We start from the raw sequence: 13,584 nt of genomic DNA on the forward strand, positions 1-13,584 counted from the left end.
ATATTTATTATTCCCTAAATTTTATTTATATAATTTTTCAAATATAAACTGAACTTTATTGACTGTGTTGACTATCTTTTTCCAGCCCTTTTATTATTTTATTGTAATTAATTATTTGCATGCAATTAAATACAATTTTTTAATGATGCCAAAGAAGTATAACATCTCACAGGCGTACATAAGTACACGACCCATTTTTTTTGTAACTTATGTAAAACTTCCATGCAATGATTATTATAAGAACTTTTTCATCATTATTTACAATTTTAATACATAATATTTTTGACCTGGTGAGAATTCTCTTGAGAACAAGGCCTAGACTGGTCTGCTGTCCACTGCACTTTTCGCGTGAAGGCGGCCCCTAGCGGTGGCCAGCCATTGAGGGCTTGTCGAGTTCGTCATTATGGGCTAGACGCATCCACACACTGCAGAGCTGCGCACTATGGAGCTGCTTACTGCTTTTAACCAACCAACTTTATCAGCAATGATCCAAGATTTCTCTAATTGTTTTTAATCGGCTCTGTGGCTAGCCCCATAGAGCTGGGATTTAACTCACTAGCCTCTTCGTTAAATATTCTGTACCTTGCGGGACGGGGTGATACAGGCTATATGATGTGAACGTTCATCGCATGGAAATTGCAGTTTGGCTCTAACAGGGCCACAGCATCAGTGAATAATTAATTTAACATTTTTACTTTCTATGGCCCGGAGAATTTCGGAGCCTTCTCTTTGTTCAGCCCATTTGGATTTATCCTTGATGACTCACTGCCTTTCATCGGTGTCAGTTGATGTTTTGCCATACTTTAGCGAGGCGTGCCAAGGGTGAGCTGATTAGTGTTTTGTAAGTGTGCATTTTTTTAGGGTTTCTTTTTGTTACACTTTGTCAAACCACATGGGTGACAACCGCAGCACTAAAGTATTCAGACAGGGTAATTGTGTATCTACAATCATGATTCAAGTCACTGTAGTACAATACTGAGTGACTGCCCCCAAATGTTGTCCATGTGGTAAAAATACTAAGGCCGGGCAGCCCTTAAAACTGTGATCCAGCTTTGGTGATGTTGACTTGTGTAACATCAAACACGTGGTGCGACGAGTCAAGATTCCAGAATCAGGACAGGCCATGTCCGAGAGAAGTATGTGCAGTTAATAAAAACTATCTTACCACAATAATCATCTTTCATTTAATCGTGGTTAGTAGCATCCTAGAGGGCTGACACTCCGGGGTATGATCGTCTTGGTAAAGTACATCATTTTAACTGCCACATGGCGATGTTACATCCTGAGGAAACCTCGAGTCTCTACACTGTGTGGTTGGGCGCATGGTAATGACACGTCAACTGGTGTCTCTGCGATTTTCAACCTAGACAAATCCCTCAGACAGGTAGTAGATGACACATTATTTGAAAAAAACATATTGAAAGGTTTTGGAAGCGAAAGTTTGACAGAGAGACACGGCCTTAAGCATTCTTTGTATTTAATATATATATACACACACACACATAAAAATGTTTCACTAATAAAATAATATATGGTATAATGTGAATATCTTGCCAAACTGTCAAGATTATCACTTTGTAATACCACTCAGTCTTTAAAAAACATAACGTCATCAAAATCTATATTCCAGTCCATAAAAATACTGCACATATTAATATGCTTATATTATAAACAATGTTAACAGATTTGCTCTACAAAGGAGGTATTTGTACAATCGCTGCTAACTCTGACAGATCAGTATTTGGCGACTAGAAACGGCACTGCAATCAGAACACATGAGTACAAAATAATTACGTAATTGACTACTAATTATTCTTTTTTCATATAACGAGCCTTCTAAAGCATCATCAATGAGAGGGAAACAAGTCCAGCTGACACAACCACCAGAGATGACTTCAAGCAAGGCGAGAATGCAGCAGTCACATAGTAGGAGCCTCTTGCACTGAAATGACACATTACAACAATATGAACAATAATTTTACACTTCAATTATATTACATTCAGAGTCATGATATTTTAACTAACAAGGGCAGGCCACTACTTTGAAAATTCACTTCGGGATGCGACTCTGTGTATTAGTAGTATAGCTTTAGGGTGTTCACCCCTTAAAATAATAAAGCACTCTGACCAGCCATTTCCAAGACGAGAGCCTTTGAAAATTTAAGCACAGATTGTATAATAGAAAAAATTTTATTCTAGCAAACAGCACAACATTAAAAAAAAATCTACTGTTTACGATTATTATTTACTTAAATTAAATTATTAAATTATTTAAATAATATTTATTAGATAATGCTTTATATTTAAATTACAGTAATAAATAAATAATGACAAGAGTCATGAGAATTATTATTTATAGCATAATATTACTCTACCAAATTAAATAACAATAACCAACTAAAAAAGAAAAAATTTATTTATTTTTAAATCAATAATATTAAGTCAACCAAACATTTATAAAAAAAAAAGGGGTTGTCTGTAAAGTCGGTTTACGGACGATAATTTTACGTGATAACGTCATAAGAAAATATTGATGAAAAATTGCATACTTTTATGAATTGAATTGAATTATTATCACTGAATGTCATTATTTTGTATAATACAAAGAAGGAGTTAATTGAAAATTACAATTTTTTTTCATTGAATACTAAATGAAAGCAGTTGACTTTTTATACGATCCTTTATATGAGATAATAATTTTTTAGTCAAAATTGTAACATAATCTATTATTACTGCAATGCTACTTTTTTTTAATAATCAAAGAACAAATATATGAAATTCTATCGCTAATCAAATTCTCAAGCATTAATTACCTTTTTTGCCGCAATTGTTGTAATAAACAATGGAAACCACATTAACTTTTCACTTCACTTTATAAACAGTTGACAAAACAGTTCACGTGTAGGTTGTGTGCTGCCGCTGTCTCCCTTCCACTCGGACGCATCGGCCGATCGAGTGGAAGAGAGATAGATGCGTCACAAGCCGATCATGCCTCTCTATCACTTGTTCCACGCTCTCGCTTGCACGCTCGGCTCAGGCGGAACGTGACAATGAGTCATGCTTTTTCGTGCATGCAGCCGGCGTTCATCGATTTATAAGACGTTATCACGTCAAAAAAAAAAAATGAATTATTAAAAAAGGTGACGTCCAGCAAGAATTGAAACTCAAGTGTTTTAGCAGCAAACCAGTAAGTACATTACCACGTTACAACTGTGTCGTTGACTAGGTTAAAACTAAACTATTATATCACTTGCACTTTATTATTTTAAGGGGTGAGCACCCTAAAGGTATATGTACTACTGATGTCCTAATACACAGAGTCTCATCCTGAAGTGAATTTCCTGTCATGCCCTCTCCTTGTAAGACTTATTTGCTAATTATTAAGCTCGCACAATGCAATGGAAGACTTTGTGTAGGCTCCGGTGTAAGCTTCCAAAAAAATTGCTACCAGAGCCAGTATGCAAGTAACTACAGACATTACTATAGAACAACCTATCACTCATTCACTCACTGCTTCTGCAGTTTTGAGTTATGTGTTTTTTGTTGAGTTTTACTACATTATTTTATTTATAAAACATGTATATATTATACAATAATTTTCGTATCAAAATTTTACATTTGTCATAGATTATTTTGTTGTAATTTAATAACACACTGTTTAGTCTAATATACTTTTTTTTTCTTCACTAGGAGCATTATCAAACAGTCATCTGATTGGCTAAAACTTCCACCTTGTTGAAAACATTACACAGAAGTTCATGCCTGACTAATTAACTGAAACTTTAATGAAAATGGTCACAGTAGATTACTAAAACATCCAAGGAACTTTCCCATAACAGCAGCAATAATGGAAGATCCCAAGGTAACTTCCATAATTGAATACCCACTTTAACCAGTTCTCATGATGCCAAACCTACAATATAATGTAAGTTACTGGTAACAATTACGAATGAAAGTTTATCCTCAAGACAAACAAAAAAAAAACTAGTTACCTATCAACTATTTTGCCAAATATTTCAAACTTTTAAAATGATATGCACTGCCAATAAGGTAAGTTAACAATTTATATATAACAGGATTCTAATAAATTTTATCACTCTGAAATAAGTAGTTGTGCAGTACACATGCATTTACATTGCATGAACAATCGAGTTTGTGTAGTTACTTAAGATTACTAAAGCAATCATATTACGTAGTCACTTTTGTGGGTACCTATAAGACTCAGAGGCAACCAAAACTTCAATAATAATAAAAGTTATGTTCCTATGAAAATTCCTGTATGCTAGCAACAGAAAGTAATTAATAATAGTCCAAACAATTCAACAATGTACCAGATAGTGAATACATCTTAAGTTACTAATTTACCTTAAAGGAACATTTTCTCCCATGTAGATGACATCTGTACCATGACACTTCTCTCTGTCATATTCTCGGAGAACACCACACGGGACGGCTACAAATGCCCACGCATCCAAAATGGTCTGGGTGAAATACTTGTGCGATTTGCTGTGGCTACACTTTTCTGAAATCGTTAAATTACATTTGATGCATTAAAGAGCAATATGTATTGAAGTAAATATGGATTAATATGATTTTGTCCATATGATCTGGGTCGCATTCCTTTTTCTACTTATCAGCAACTGAGATCACTGACAAACACAGGCGTGGCTAGAGTTCTGAAAATGGATGGTCCTATTCCCAGGACACAGATGCCAGACTTTGATCTAATATACTTTCTCGAAACCTTTGAGGTACAAGATATACCTCATATGAAACATTTCAGAACAGAATCATTGATCATGTGTATCCAGCATGACCCTATCATGGCCCCCACATGGCCGGTGCTACCGTTGCTATGGCAACGGGGTCCATGGGTCTAGGGGGCCTGCGAAGGAAAGAACAAAAACTTAAAACAAAAAAGTAGACGATTTCAAATATATCATACAAAACAATTGAACAGTAAGACCTAAATTTAGTTACCAATGAAATATTACACCAGAGTAATATTATTCGGAATATGCTGTGCGTACAGAACGTGTCTGGATCTACAACTGAGAGTAACAAAACCACCACCAATTATTGACGTGACACCATGTTGACAGTGCAGAACACTTACACTCATTTATTTGCCATTATTCAAAATAAATTTACGTTGAAAATCGAAACACTGACTTAAAACTAGTTTTGGTGTGTTTTAAAAATAATTGTGTAAAGGTTAAAAAAATATATATAACTAAAACAATGTACATAAAGAAAAAAAAAACATTATTTTATCTCTGTTAGAAAAAAAAAGTGGGGAGGGCATCATGACTTCTAGGGCCTGGACCCTATTACAGGAAATTTCTAAATGTGTATTTTTACCCTGGAACATATATATTTTTTAAACTAATAGAGCTAGGGTATTCTAGATACTCACGGAATACATTTGATGGAAAAGAACAACCAGGTTGCCCTTTCCCATCATATGGGTAGAAATCTGCAGTGCCCAGTGGTTTCTTCCAGCCGAGGTAATTCACGTTGGTGTGGATCACATCCACAAACTCAGCATCTTTCTCATCTAGTACTTTTGTCAAATTTTTTGACTTGAGTAAAGGAGATGCTGGATCCAAGCCTTAACAAAAAAAAAAAACCACTTATTATATTTCCGCTCCAATACTTATCATAAAGGTACAAGTAACTCATTCATGCTCCTAAATATTCAAAGCTCAATAAATTAAATTTACAGAAAATTAGACAAATTTAAGAATGAAATGTATGCTACATGGACATTAGTCATGCAAAATGTGTTTCACGCCTGATTTCACCAGTTTAAACCCCTAGCAAAGGATGCCCCTTGAATACACAACTGTCTGATTGTATTGAAATTTCTTCCTGTCACATGACCTCAATACTGATTTAGAAGGCACATAGATAAAGAAAGTTTCAGGGATGTTCTAGTAATTTTACAATGTTTCAGAAAGGCGATGTTATGGTCCTGAAATATATCTGAAACATTACGCACTGTTTGGGATTGATACTTAAAATAAATTTAAAAAAACTGAAATTGAACTGGTGGCCGGTTAAAATACAAATATGGTAAGTAATGTTTCTCTATGGTGTTTTATGTCACGTGGTTACACACACAGGTTGTGGGATCTCCGAGATTATAGTCAGCTTGGATACCGACTCTGCAGTGGCGTAGCTAAGGTGACTGGCGCCAAGGGCACCCATACCCGGGGGCAGGGGAGGGCCGTGGCCCCCCCCCCCCCCCCTAGCTTTCAGGGAAGGAAAAAAATATATAGTGTAGTCAGGTGTTTTACTTTAAAGAAAATTATTTAAATTCGGTATTATGTATAAGTGGTTCATCAGGAAGATATTGTATATTGTTTTTTACATGTCTACTTCATTTTTTATGTTAGTTCAAGCATTAGTTTCTGCTGCTGCGATATAAGGTGTTGTGTACAAGGAGAAAACGCTGTTCAAGCGCAACGCCCATGGCGAGTCATTCCCCTTCGTAATGCTACCCAAGCTCACGCGATAACACAACACAACAGATTTAGACCAGTCAGAGTTAGACGACGCGACAGTTGACATGTGCTTGTAGACGGTGAAATGTTTTGCTACTTTTTCGTCATAATAATGTGTATGTTCACAAATAACATCTCAAAACAGAGATTTTTCAATAGTCTTTAGGTCTACAGTTTTATGCATCTGGTCTAGATTTAGTTTAGTGTATTCAGTCAGTATAAATAACTTAGGTGTAAATAAATCAGTGAAAAGTGTAAAGATAAAAACTAAAAACCATTGTTATTATGTAGTGTTTCTTAGTTTTCCTCATTCGTCACATCCGCTCAGAATATTCACAATTTTTAAGGTAAGCTTACACCTTTAAAGTTACTCAAATAAGAATTATTGTTCAGAAAAGTCTACAACGTAAAATTTATGCTGGAATTTTGAATTTAGAGGAAAACCACTTTTTTCCCTTCAAAAGTGTTTAAAGGGATAAGGATTCTGCTACCTTCAGTAAACTCGGAAGCAATTTACACTGGAATCCCGATTTTACGTACGCTCACGGTCGCTTGGATTGCATTCGTAAAATCGTTATCTTCATAAAATTTTAAACACCCCAACCCCTGAAGATACATGTTATAATTTATTGAATGGAATGAATAAATATATATATATAATATTAAATAGTAAAAACAATGACTGCCATCTGCCCACTGCCCACCCCTGCGTTCCCTTATTTTTTTAACATTCCACAACTTGCCTCATTGCACGAGTGATATAAAAGTGACATCTCAGCGACTAAACACAATTGCACCACGCATTGTATCATGTTAACTTTTGTGTGGTGACAGTAGGTTGTCTGACATGCCTTTCTTGGATATCTTTCCTTTTCGTAAGACGCGTGCTACTAAAATAAATTTATATTTGAATTTGCAAACTTGTCCACTCCTTGCCAGAGACGACTGAACACAGACGAGACTTTCCAGGATCGGGTTGATGAGCTGGAAGAATTCCCTGCCTTGCATTTTTTTGGACTTCACCTTATCATATTTATCAGTTAATCTTTAACAGATCGGCTTGAAAAATATTAATGAACGTACTTTTAGTAACATATTCGAGGAGAATTAGCACACAGTTCAGTGTACACCTGTATTGTTTCATAAAAGTGATCATAGGTAGGGACTGGAAAAATTCGCGGTTTCAATGAAAACTAGGATAGACTCCACGATTCTCTATGTACTTGGGCAACTATCACCTGGTCATTGGCTACCGACTCGGGACACCTGTTTATTGCGATTTTTATGATTCAATACTTGTTTTGTTGAGCGATTGCCATTGGCTCAGAGTCCTTCAGGTAAATTGCGGTCCAATCACTGACGTAGCATTAAGCTAAACGAGTTTGGATTCCAGCCTGTCTCGAAAGGAATCCGCAAATTTTTACGGTCTCTAATCATAGGCTTATTTGGTTAAGAAAAACGCTGCTCTGTAACGACAGACATTCATTAAAAACACAGTACATTTTAGTGCGAGAAGCCCTTGAATTTGTGATAGCCATAGGGAATTATTTGTTTGTACAGTAAGTTAAAAAAAGCTTAGTTTAAAATCCGCTCGTCGCGTCTACTTGCTGCGTCACTTAACCATTTTTGAGCGTTGTTTACTGGGAAACCGATGCAGTGAAGGTAATGAATGCGACACATGTCAAGATAATGGCATGGGTTGCTGGAGATTAGCGGAAAGGAGAGGAAGTAGCTACTCAATATTGTTTCTTTCTCTCATGCTTCACAAGGTTTCAAGCTCAGTTGCTATGCTCACGAGCTGGAAATGTTGGAATGGGTAAGGAATGTTGAGTATAGTTCATTTGCGGTAAAATAAATATTTTTACGGCCTTGACATAATTTTTCAGTCGAAGAAATTTCAAACTTTGCGACAAATAAAGTGTACCTAGTCCATTTTTTCTTTTCGATTTTGTGTTTAATTAATATTTTTATATGTTTTCATTGTGTTTTTTTTTATTAAATATATTTTGGTGTCAAATTTTCCGCATTTTAGATGGTTCCTGAAAAATGTATTCGTAAAATCGCGGCTTCGTTGAGTCCGGGCTCCGTAAAATCGAGGTTCTAGTGTACTCTTAATTCTGAAGTTAAGTACTGAACATGTTATTTAAGGGTTTATCAGGGCCGTATTTACGCGCAGGCTATCTAGGCTGTAGCCTATGGGCCCGCACCACAAACGAGGGCCCGCACCACACGACACGAAAAAAAAAAATTATGCTGTGATTTGGATCTTCTTATATTCTTAAAATACGCGTCGACATAGTGTCCAGCTGTTTTGTGTGGATTAATTGCGCCGAACTAAACTCTTCTGTGGAAAGCTGATATATGAGTTGTGTCAGCATTTAGAAATTTTCGATTATTTTCATTGGTTTTGTTGTCACTTAATTCCTTAACATCTAAATACTGTTTGGTTAAATTTTCTAGTTTAATAATAAACTATTTTTTTCTGCGCTTTACTATCACTAAATAAACTTATAGTCATCAACTACTGAATCCATCTGTGCTAATTCTAAATGATAAGCAATTATGATTCATATCGAAACATAGTAATACGTATTCATTTAATTGTGAAACATTTTTTGACTATAATTATAAGCGTAGTTCAGGTGTTACATTTAAAAACAACTATTTTCTGACTGTGATAACATATTAAAATTGTTTCTCTCCCAAAGTTAAAACTTTTGACCAACACGTTTTAAACTTTATAATCATTTTAATTTAATTTGTATGCGACATTTATTTAGGGGTAAATAGAGCAATTAGTTGAAGGACTGTATTCTTGATATTCGTGTACCCGAGACGCTGCAAAAATATAAGGACTATTCCTGCATTTGTGTTGCTAAAAATTCATTTGTTTCAATAAAATAGTTAATATTAATTAATAAAGTAGCCAATAAAGTTTTTGTTATGGCGAATGAGTACTGTGGTCTAGTATTTTAGTAACAGGACAAAAATTTTTAACAGGGTCAGAACTGGAACTATTTTATGGCTAGTAACAAGCCGCAGTTAGTCTTCAAAAATATTAAAAATACTTAATACCCCTAAGTCTGGCCCCCCCCACCCTACAAATTATCATATGGGCGCCCTTGACTGGCGCCCCTGGCCAGACTTGAAAATGGCGCCCCTCTTGGATTAAAACAGAGGGGGGGAGCGTTCAGTACACCGCGAAACAGTCGCGGCAGCCCCCCCCCCCCCCTGCTCCGGCGCCCCTGGCGGGGGCCATCCCTGCCACCCGCCTGCTACGCCACTGTGACTCTGTGCTCACGAAATCGAGCGATTTCAGGGTGTTGGGATCCAGGGGCGTAGCCAGGGGAGGGGGTTTTAGGGGTTCAAACACCCCCCCCCCCCCTTAGAACCAAATCTTGAATTAATTTATTATTCATCACTCAAACAAATTACATATTAAAATTAATAAAATTTTTATCATTACAATATTTAAATTTAAGTACCGAAAACTGCTAAAATAGCACTATTTTACACCTTAAAATAAAAAATTTTTCACGGGGGAGGACCCCCGGACCATCTGCTTTAATACGGAGAGGAGGGGGGGGGGGGGCGGTATGCTTCTCAACACGCCCCATACACAAATCCTGGCTACGCCACTGTTGGGATCGAACTCCAGACCGTCGTCACACGAGCGTGATGCCGAGGATCCACGGGAGAGGTCCGAAAGGGCCCGGGGGCAAGCACTCACCGGTTATCCTGCCGAGGTACCGGTCGACGCCCGCCCGCTGGCTCGCCTGCCCCGCGACGTGCGCCCCCAGGCTGTGCCCCACGAGGTGCATGTTCTGGGCGTCCTGCCCCACCCGCGCCAGCTTCCCGATCAGCGAGGCGACGAGGCCCGACACGCCCTCCAGGTGCGACTTCACGATGGCAATGTAGCACATCTTGACGAGCGCCGACAGCTTGCTCGAGTGCCAGCACGACGCCACCTGCGACCAGTCCGCGACGATCACGTTGTAGTCGCCCGTGCGCAGGTACGCTGCAACACACACGCCACCGGCCACGTGCTTTCCCCGGAGCCCAGTCACGGACACAGTGTCGAGGGGGGAGGGGGGGTGTATTAAGGGGCGCAACAACAGGGGGGGGGGGGGCAAGGGTATTTTTCCCCCCTCGGAAACCTTGAAGTGGGGGGCAAACGGGGGCAAAGAAAGTGCTGTGTAATCAATTATTAGATAATAAAACTGCTTAAATAGCACCATTTTCCAACTTGAAATATAAATTTTCCCGGGGGAGGACCCTCAGACCACCGGACCCCCTGCTTCAAAAGGGGGATTGATGATTCTTTATAAAAAGAAGGTATATTGCCCCCCCCCCCCCCTGGAAATTTAGTTGTTGCGCCCCTGGGTGGTGTGTCTAACAAAGACTGCTCGGGCATCTTCGAATTTAAATCGACATTGGCAGTTTTCAGAATGTCTGAGAAAAATGAACTTGAATGTTTTGCGTCAAGGCTGGGTTTCACACGCCGCATTAATTCCTTTAATTTTCTGGTACTTGTTATTAGTGACCACGTCTGTGATTTTAACATTATATCACTCCTGCATACGTTCTTCTGTCACACACTGACTACAAACACATGCACAACTTTTAAAACTCATATTATATTTTGTAATTCTTGGGAGTATATGCATAATTTTATTTGGGGAAGGAGGAGGGGGAGTGTTATAGTTACTGTGTCTGCTGTTAGCTTTCAAATTGTTTCCTTTTGTTGGGAAGAATTATATAGATTTTTATATATGTTTTTTAGGATTATTGAGGGAGGTGGTTATAAATGCCCAAGTCCCTCCCACTTTCTCTTGCGTTCGCCTCTGGTAAATGTGGTAAATATCCGTTGAACATATTTGTGACAGAAGAAAAGTTCAAAAGAGGTGTGGTGGTAAAATTATAAAAAGAGCACTTAACTAATAATAATGTGAGAAAATCAACATGACATTTGAAACCCAGCCTTCAGGCTTACACAAAACTTACATTACTAAATATAGGTTCTGTTAGATTTCTGTGAACTTCATTTCCTTGCATATTACTGGCACCATCACATCACAACTCTCCTCTATTCCAGTTGTGCTACACTGACAATCTTTATATTTTCCACCCTATCCACATAGAATACAGGTCCACTTATTTTTTATTTTAACATAATAATTGATATAGTTTATAAATATAAAGATGTACGAATGCTACTTTGGACTGTTGGTTTTTTCCATCTTAGGAAAATCAGATGTAATATCCCTATGTTATTGATAACGGGTTAATAGTATCTTGGATGCGTGTTGAGTTCTAAGACAGAGGTTGAGGGACCAGTTACAAATGTAATTTAGTTAAGTGGATCAAAGTCTTTATAATGACCAGAAATAAAAGCTAAAAAATATAAACCAAATCAACTTTAAGTTTTATGTATGACAGTCCTTATATTTCTCGTGCCACGACGTTTCGTCGAGAGCCAAGGATCTAGAGAGCTTAACTGCATCTGTCCGCCAGAAGGCGAAAGTAGTACCGGAGGGTGGAACGTACATTCTAGTGGTATAAGAGTCAGCAGGGAGGGGAAGCCAGGTTTCATAAGTAGTTCGCGGAGGGATACGAGTGGGCCGTCCTGCGGTGCTGCCGAGTACTGGTAAGTGAGGGGAGGAGGGGGTTAGCATGGCTGCTGTGACTATCAGTGCTGTGCTGTGCAAACACCGGGAGGAACTTGATCATGCCACATGCAAAAGACACAGTGCACTGTCGACTAAGTCGTGATAATTCGGCCATGAAACCGGGCTCTATGGCTGTGTGCAACAGACGGTAACTGGCGTGGGCTAGCTGAAGGGAAGGCTGAACATACACGTGATAGGAAAGAAGTAGGCTTAAGCCTAGTGGGGTCGCGGGGAACTAAGACCGGTTTTGGGGCCCACAGCCCATTATAGTAAGTAGAAACCCCAAAGAATACTAAAACCAAATAAAAATTTCAAATCATGAATGTGGGATCACATTACTAGAGCATCACTAAGCCGTCATCAACTCAAAGTTATATGTAGTGCCACAAAACCAATTAGTGGCACACTGACCTTTCTTCTTCTTAAGGCTTCTTCTCACTACTGAGGTCGGCGGTCCACGTAGCCAGCTCTGGATGTGATGTTGCAGCATGGAAAACTTCTTACAAGCAGTTGTACCATCTCATAATGTCTTTTTAGCCACAAATTCCTCCTCCTGACCTTTACAGCAAATTATGGCTTTACATGTGGCTTTACAGTCATATGACCCCCACCCAAACACTGGCCAACTGAATTCAACACACCTAAACGATGACACAGACCACATGAAAGCTACGCTGTGCATTTGTGGACTCAACATAAAAAAGTTTATTAGACATTAGAACTATGGTTATTATTTTTTTAAAGGAAAAAAATTGTAACCAATGGTCCAATAGTAAATTTTAAGAATCTTATAGCTAATGAAGATATCTGTGTGAGGAAAAACTGACGTTTAACACTGTTTAAACCACGAACAGTTCAAACATGTTGTTAATTAGGCCGAAAGAAGGACTATGGTTTTGAATCCAGATGGAAAATTTTTAAGTGTCACCGTTAAGTTCGCCTTTACACTTTACATTGTGAAAGTATTGGAAAACCTCAATCACAGTAGAACTGTCCATCTTGAATAATTTGGGCGCATCATGGTGTCCATCATCATTCGAAGATGCTTAGCCAAGAACAACAACACATTTTCATCAAACTGCAACGAAAATAGATGTTAATAATGAGACAACTGCGGCAGAAAGTCTTACCATCTTTCATTTTGTTGAATGTTTTGCCTTTGGCGAGGAACCCGTGGATGAGTATTTTGGTCGGCCTCAGTGGGTCGAAGCACTGCGCCGGAGTGTCGTTGAGGAACACAGGCGCTGTGCAGTTGTCCCTGCCCAACAACAATAAAACATGAGACGTATGTGTGTAACTCACGGACTACATGTATTGTTACTGCACAGCCAGGGTCGTCGAGAGAAATTAAAGACCTGGGAGCAAATCATTTTGTAGGGCCCCTCCCTATTATTTAATGCACAACTCTT

At 38.3% G+C, this 13,584-nt stretch overlaps 1 protein-coding gene across 1 annotated transcript in view; it reads right to left on the minus strand.

Annotated features, from left to right (window-relative positions):
* Window positions 1–1,437: 1,437 nt before the first annotated feature.
* LOC134542146 (phospholipase A1 VesT1.02-like) overlaps window positions 1,438–13,584 on the minus strand; it is a 47,167-nt gene continuing 35,020 nt past the window's right edge. Inside the window, exons 4-8 of the mRNA XM_063386160.1 lie at window positions 13,306–13,433; window positions 10,237–10,524; window positions 5,417–5,611; window positions 4,366–4,522; window positions 1,438–1,942 (exon numbers count right to left, since the gene is read on the minus strand). Of these exons, the coding sequence (XP_063242230.1) occupies window positions 1,837–1,942; window positions 4,366–4,522; window positions 5,417–5,611; window positions 10,237–10,524; window positions 13,306–13,433 (874 nt within the window). The 3' untranslated portion in view covers window positions 1,438–1,836. The remainder of the gene's footprint in view (window positions 1,943–4,365; window positions 4,523–5,416; window positions 5,612–10,236; window positions 10,525–13,305; window positions 13,434–13,584) is intronic.

The sequence above is a fragment of the Bacillus rossius genome, assembly GCF_032445375.1.
Source record: "Bacillus rossius redtenbacheri isolate Brsri chromosome 4 unlocalized genomic scaffold, Brsri_v3 Brsri_v3_scf4_2, whole genome shotgun sequence".
Lineage (NCBI taxonomy): Eukaryota > Metazoa > Arthropoda > Insecta > Phasmatodea > Bacillidae > Bacillus > Bacillus rossius.